This window comes from Olea europaea, unplaced genomic scaffold (genome assembly GCF_002742605.1).
Source record: "Olea europaea var. sylvestris unplaced genomic scaffold, O_europaea_v1 scaffold764, whole genome shotgun sequence".
NCBI classification, from domain to species: domain Eukaryota; kingdom Viridiplantae; phylum Streptophyta; class Magnoliopsida; order Lamiales; family Oleaceae; genus Olea; species Olea europaea.
Window position 1 is genome coordinate 119,598 of NW_019266055.1, and position 7,686 is coordinate 127,283.

At 30.7% G+C, this 7,686-nt stretch overlaps 1 protein-coding gene across 4 annotated transcripts in view; it reads left to right on the plus strand.

The window, feature by feature from the left end:
* The window catches only part of LOC111391214 (lysine histidine transporter 1-like), a 74,166-nt gene extending 66,723 nt beyond the window's left edge, over nt 1–7,443 (plus strand). Inside the window, exons 1-9 of one of the 4 annotated variants that reach the window (XM_023016381.1) lie at nt 1,069–1,279; nt 3,973–4,130; nt 5,104–5,237; nt 5,319–5,487; nt 5,921–6,314; nt 6,410–6,515; nt 6,618–6,709; nt 7,003–7,071; nt 7,163–7,443. In XM_023016381.1, the coding sequence (XP_022872149.1) occupies nt 1,229–1,279; nt 3,973–4,130; nt 5,104–5,237; nt 5,319–5,487; nt 5,921–6,314; nt 6,410–6,515; nt 6,618–6,709; nt 7,003–7,071; nt 7,163–7,261 (1,272 nt within the window). In that variant the 5' untranslated portion in view covers nt 1,069–1,228 and the 3' untranslated portion in view covers nt 7,262–7,443. Of the gene's footprint in view, nt 1–1,068; nt 1,280–3,969; nt 4,131–5,103; nt 5,488–5,920; nt 6,315–6,409; nt 6,516–6,617; nt 6,710–7,002; nt 7,072–7,162 lie in introns of those variants that run through there. The other 3 variants (XM_023016377.1, XM_023016380.1, XM_023016378.1) reach the window with 3 other exon arrangements.
* Nucleotides 7,444–7,686: the final 243 nt, after the last annotated feature.

Here is a 7,686-nt window from a genome sequence, read left to right on the forward strand (position 1 = left end):
AATTTAGATTGTAACTTATACTTAAATATGATTTATTTATTTTTTTGAATGTGGGGGTTGAATTTCGCCTTATAGAAGAGAGTGATTTTCATGGTGTTAAACAGAACATGAAAATGATTATTTAGTAGAATACTCTCTACACTTATATATTATTTTCTATAATTTTGACAACTTAATAAGGGTTATTTACTTATCTTCTTATGGTCGTGCTCATAGAAGGAAAATCGACTGTGAACCATATGGATTTTATTTTGAAACCGTATAGCGTCGAAAGTACCCGCACGAAGGGGAGGCAACACGATTTTAGAATAGGGTGTTCGACGTGACTCCCAAAGCTTGTATTTCTAACCATTCTCTTCTTATGCTTATATTATTTTGAATTATAATGTTATGATATTATTATATTTATGCAATTATTGAATTATGTTATTTATATTTATTAGTTGATAAATATCTACACACAAATCGTTAATTTTTCCCCACCAAATTAATCGTTTGCATAGGTGCTTATTGAAATTTTGAGTAGAACTTAATTGTCAGTCTTCTTGACATATTCCATGATGTGGAACACCGTATTTTCTAATCTGAAATTTTGAGAATTTTATTTTGAAAGTCATCGCTCTTAGTTTTGCATTATTTCCCTTGAATTTTCGAGCAAATGGACAACTAAATATATTTTTAAATATAAAAAAATAACCATCAAAACAAACTATTTCATAATTTGTCTTGATAACAACAGGATGAACACAAAGACCTTGTGTGCGTCTTCGTACCAATTGCCACCTAAATTTCCTTGTCCTTATTCCTAATAATAATATGGTTGATGCTGAATCTAAATTTGTATAGATCTCCTTGGAAATTTCTTGGAAGACAGCAAATCAATTTCCCTCCAATTCGTCTACTTAATATTAATATAAAATTTTGTTGGATTTAAATAATTGTCCAACCTCTCACGGACATACTTTCTCTTTGGAGTCCGCCTAAAGCGTCACCTTCACAGTCCTTTATATAATTATTTTAAATGCATGTGTCTAATTATTTAAAACGTCAGAAGTCACCTTCTTTCTTTTAAGTCAACTCAGGAGTGGCATACCACAAGTCATGTAAATTGTGGTTTCAATATTCTTAAGAGTCGAGAAATCGTTTGTGTCGTCCTTTAATTTCCTCTCTTCTTTTGTGGAGCTCTCGTCCGCGGATTCTATCTCCTCGCCTTAGTTCGTTCACGGCCATGGGAACTCGATTACATGCTTCAGACAACAAGTACTACAACGAACAAGATGTAACACTCTATTCTTAACCTTTTCTCTATACACAAACACACGCACACATTATATATTCTTGTTCTGTATTTAAATGAGCACTCAGTACTCATTCAAATTTTACTAGCATTTGGAGTGAGGGGTGTGCAAGGCCGATAAGTATTGAGGTAGGAAGAAGATTAATTTGTTTTCTTTTTGATTTATATTTCTTTATTTCAACTAGAATTTCTGTTTACTTGCGTCACATGATGAATTTCTAATAGATTTTTTGTTGGATACTTGTTCAAAGCCATAGTGAAAACAGAAGTTCTCTAAAAAACCATAAGAGTTGGATCTGGACGATTTAGAAAGCGATGTAATATTTTAATTTATCTATACGAGTAAAAGTGAATACCATGTCATTGAATAAACTAAATTCTTGATTCTTATTGGGTCACAATCAAACTTATTAAAAAGTTACTAAAAAATTATATATTCCACAAAAACACATACATTTGATCATTATCACAGATTCACAAATCACATATATATGATAAATAATAATTTTCAAAAAATTCCAAATAATTTCACATATATATAATGAATAACAATTTTCAAAGAATTCTCAAATTAAATATCACAAATGACGTAATAATTTCAACTCTTACTCTCTCAATTTTCAGTCATCGCTATAACTCTATTCTAATAAAATAAAAATAAAATAATAAAAAAGCTCAACCACTGTTACTGTCCAATTTTAATTTTTGGCTCAAAAAAAAAAATGGAAAAAGTCTTGAAGTGACCTAACAGGACCATGATTAGGTCTACCAATGATTCTTAAAACTTTGATCCTGAATATTGAACATTTATAATTGGTTAGAATGGATTTGGATGATTTAGAACGCGTTGTAATATTCTAATTTATCTGTACGAGTAAAAGTGAATGACATGTCATTGAATAAGCTAAATTCTTGATTCTTAAAGCTTTGACCCTGGATATTGAATTTTTATAATTGCTTTGAAGCTTAGGATGCGTTTGATTTATTATTTTCAATCTGCTTTAACTTTTCAATTTTGTAAAATACTTAAAACATGTTTGATATGGTATATCTCAAAATACATTTTCGAAAGCAATGATAAATTAATAACATAAAATTCAAAAATGCATTTTTGAAGTTTCTAATATTTTTGGTGAAAAATTCAAAAAAAGCTCAAAATATGGAAAACAAGTGTTTAAATAAAATTTTAACAAATAAAAATTTAAAATTTTCAAAAATGAAAATAAATAAATTCTAAATTCTAAAAAATATATATAATTCTAAATAAATAAAAATTATAAAAAATAAAAGTAGTTTAAGCTTTTTAATAATTATTTATGTAAAAATTATAAAAAATACTTAAATGAACACATATAAAAAATATTCTTAGTTCATATTATTAATTTTTAATATATTTTTTGAACTTAAATAGTATTTACTATCATGTTAATGATTTAGGTAATCCTTAATGTTGTCATACGGTGTTTAATTCTTCGCTAGTCAAACCATAATATTAAAATTCTACATACTCATGTTACAATCCAATGTACTTTCGAGGGTACTAGGGTTACTACTATGGAGATTCACTCTTTATGATCAAGATAGGCCGTTCACCTAATTGGTACGGTAGTCAATCTTACAATTTTATCAGAACAAATTGTCGACATGTGTTCTCTAGTATATGACTACTTAATTCTCGATCGAAATATAAATTGTATGTGTTTACACTTGTCAATACAAACATCCAACTTATATTGTCATAAAGCGATCAAAGGTATTCCATGGAATGCTTAGTTAAATAGTATAATGCAACACCCAATTTAATAAATAAACTAATGTAATATTTATTTAAAAACAATCATATTGACCAACTATTAGATATTTTCGCTTTGTACATTTTTCTCTTTGATGGCTTCTTAGTTCTTTTGCATTGTCAAAGTACTATTTAATCAAAGGCATTGTAATATTTATTTAAAAACAATCAAAGTGCTCTTAATCTTATTACGAATGTCAAATATAATTTTTAATAAAATTGCGAATATCTTCATTAAATAAATTCATCCATGGATTAATTTTATATTGAAGTATAATCTAATCTTTCCGTACTCAACAACTTAGCACTTGATTTCTAATATCTAAACAATTAATGAATAGATGCAAGCTCAAATTAACAAACAATTTATCGAAAAATAAATTAATATTTAATATCAATATATTGTGAGAAAGAAATAAATTTACTCAACTGGGAAAATACTATCCGACAATCCAAATATCCTGGAGCACAATTCAAACTGATGTAAACCTCTGAAAGCACAAAGTTAGTTTACAGAATAATCTTTTCAAATTAATTGAGAATTAAATCTCTTCATTTAGGAGGGATAATACAATTCTTTAAAATTAAACATGTAGCACAATTAAATTAAAGATAAACATTTCTTACAGCTCTAACTGAAACTACCTCTTACAAACTTTTTCAGTGTCTAATAAAATAAAAAATAAAATAAAAATTAATGTTCAATTTATAATTTCTTAATTCTAGGCAGACAATAGACATCTCTATGTTAGGTATGCTAGAGACGAATGGACCAACTTTTCATCCCTTCTAATCAAAATATACTATGATGAAACATGAAATACAGATATAGTACATAAAAAGTACTGAATTTTGATGAATAATACATTACCTTGAATTGGAGGTTGACGAACGAGATGCACAAGAGAAAGCGATAGACGATTGGCTGCCGATAACTGCTTCTAGGGATGCAAAATGGTGGTACTCAGCTTTCCACAACGTTACAGCAATAGTTGGAGCTGGAGTTCTCGGTCTTCCTTATGCCATGGCACAATTAGGATGGTATGTTCCATTTTGGACAACATTAATTGTTTAGTTTTACTATAACTTTTGCTGAAAGAAGTGTTCAAAATTTGTCAACAATGCTTGTATAATATTTAATAGTCAATATGTATATATAAAAGTTTAAAGTCTCACAACAAGTAGTTTTATCCATTTACATCTTTAACATGCTCCACTTGTTAGTTGCATTCAATTTTTCTTGAATTTCTTAAATGTAGTCTTTGTTAGTGAGATTCTAAAATGAAACTGTGAATTTATGTGTTTCTGTGCTAGAGAACAAGAGAAAATCTTGCACTCTTTATCTAAAATCTAGATAGTGGACATAGCTCTCACATTGAGTGAATTAGTATTATGAATATGTGTTCCATTACTCGTTTTTAAATTATGAACGCCCTCAATCGTGGAGTATACAGTTATGTCCATAGCACACCAAGCAATTACTCAATACTGAATTATTTTCTTATGTTATCAACCTGAAAAATTTGGGGTTTCATTTTAAAATGTGAATTTCTTTAAGAGTAGTAGCCGAATTCTCTATAAGTTAGTCTATGTTTTTATCTTTACTCAATGTTGCATTTTATCCTTTAACATGTCGTCACAAGATGGTGACTCATTTTGAGCAAATCGATTTTAAATTTCATATGCTTAGTTTTTTTACTCTAATCGGATCATATCACTCATTGGAGCTTAATAAGTTCCAATATAATGTTAAGAAAGATGAAAATATAGATCAACTTATGAGAGTTTATATTACTTTTCTTAACAAGATTGATCTTTTAGATGGAATCCAAGTCTTAACATACTTAATGCATACAACGGGAGTGGACATGGCTCTCATACCTATGTACCGCTATAATCTGAGCTGTTTTCTCATTTTTTTTGGTTATTATTTGTCTCGAAAGCAGGGATTATGGTTTAATCCGTAAAATTTTAACTAATTTCTCGACACTGAATGAATTTTTCATATTTTCAGGGGCCCTGGAGTGAGTGTACTTGTAATCTCTTGGATTATCACTCTATACACTCTATGGCAAATGGTTGAAATGCATGAAATAGTTCCTGGGAAACGTTTCGACAGATACCATGAACTCGGACAACATGCATTCGGTGAAAAACTTGGTCTTTACATAGTAATACCTCTACAGTTAATTGTTGAAGCTGGTGTAGACATAGTTTACATGGTTACAGGAGGGAGATGTTTGCACAGGTTTTATACTTTAGTATTCAAAGATTGCAAGAAGATGAAGCTAACCTATTTTATCATGATCTTCGCCTCTGTTCAATTCGTGTTGTCTCATCTTCCGAACTTCAATGCCATCTATGGAGTGTCTTTGGCTGCAGCTGTCATGTCCTTGAGGTAGACGACACCCTTTTGGTCTGTAAATTATGTTGAATTTCTTTATATCATTTTTTAGCAGTCCCTCTTGAAAATTATATATTAATTTTCACTAAAAGAGCGAGTTACAATACATTATCTAACATAGAAAATGGACATCAAATCTCTAGTTTCGTGAAATCCAATGATTAATGTAAGATTTTTATTAGAAGCTTTAACCTTGTCGAAAGAAAAGCTTTAAACTGAACGGAGGGGAAAATCGATATGTTGGATTAATTTCTCAATAGTTGGCCAGACCAGCTAAAGAGGATTCAGAAAACGCCTTTCTCCCTTGCTTTATTTTACGTTCTTCAATCGCATTTGATGGGTATTTATTCGAGATATAAGTTTGTTATGATCATCTGATATGAACGATGGAATCCTAATACACATATACTGATGCTATGACATGTAGTTACTCAACTATTGCTTGGGGAGCATCACTGAACGAGGGTGTACGACCAGACGTGCAATACGACTATAAAGATACAACCATAGCAGGAACTTTTTTCAACTTCTTCAATTCCTTGGGTAGTGTTGCTTTTGCTTATGCTGGTCATAATGTGGTATTGGAGATTCAAGCTACAATGCCTTCTACACCAGAGAAGCCATCTAAGGGACCTATGTTGAAGGGGGTGATTGCAGCTTATGTAGCCATTGCAATCTGCTACTTACCTGTGGCTCTTATCTGTTATTGGATTTTTGGGAATAAGGTCGAGGAGAACATTTTTATGACCTTAGAAAAGCCTGTGTGGTTAATTGCCATGGCTAACCTGTTTGTTGTCATTCACCTCAGTGGGGGCTACCAGGTATACATCTAACTATGTTTCGTTCAATTATTTATTCATCTAATAAAGTAATTTTAATATATATATATATATATTTTTTATTTCTATTGTTTCAGATTTATGCAATGCCAGTTTTTGACATGATAGAATATGTACTTGTAAAAAAACGAAAATTCAAGCCTAGTTGGAGGTTGCGAATTGTTTCGAGGAATATTTACGTTGGTATGTACAAATTTGTTCTCTACAAATCCTGCATTATACTCATCTGTTGTCTATTATATAATCATGTTCCTCACAAGTTTATGCACTCCTAATTGATTGCAGCATTTACTATGTTCATTGGAATTACCTTCCCTTTCTTCGATGGGCTTCTCGGGTTTTTTGGTGGATTTGCTTTTGCATCAACTACATACTTTGTGAGTAAATATACTCCATATCCACTGGAAGCATTGCACAAGATAACGAACAAGATCTTAAGGAGCTTTATTCTTTAATCTTGTACTATAATCTGCCTAAGATGACTTCGAAGGCATTCTTGAAATGATGGGTCTGGACTAAGCAGATTAGTAAAGAGACACATAGGACAAATTTTGTCGGTTGTTTTATCTAGTTAAATATACTCCAACATATCAAATATGTCACAACTGTCATATCATTCTTATTTGTATTTTATAGCTGAATGTACATCTGTTTTTACACATTCTTGCAGCTTCCTTGTATCATTTGGCTAGCTATTTACAAACCAAAGAAATTCAGTCTGTCTTGGTTTACTAACTGGGTAAGTGTGAAATCTACTATCACAATCTTCTTGAGTTTTTGCTTTGAAAACAAGAAACTTTACTGATTCAATTTCTCAATATGGATTTCAGATTTGCATTGTTCTTGGAGTTATTTTGATGACTCTAGCCCCTATTGGAGGATTAAGGGAGATTATTGTCCATGCGACGAAATACAAATTCTACTCATAAGTTAAAGAAATTTAAGAAATTCCTCATAGAATTTCTCTAAAACAGAAATAATGCAACTGGAAGGAATTCTATTTCTGTGGGGCTTTCCACTGCTTCCAGATTTCTATTTCTGCATTTAATCTGTGTGCATAAACTTGTCTTTCGGACTTTCTTATATATAATCCCTCATGTTTCGCGAGGAAGGTTCGATAGCACTGAAAATTATAAGGGAAAAGAGAAGCTAAATCTTATTATGATATTGTTTAGTCATGTCTAGTATTTCATGCCATTGTCTATATTAATGCAGCCATGTATACTGTGTATCGAGATACTTGAAATAGCAGTGCAATACTTGCAGTGCTAAATACAGGTATAATATCTTGTGCAATTTCGGAACAAAAACATCATTATATATTCGTATATATATCATGAGGCTAACCTTCTGT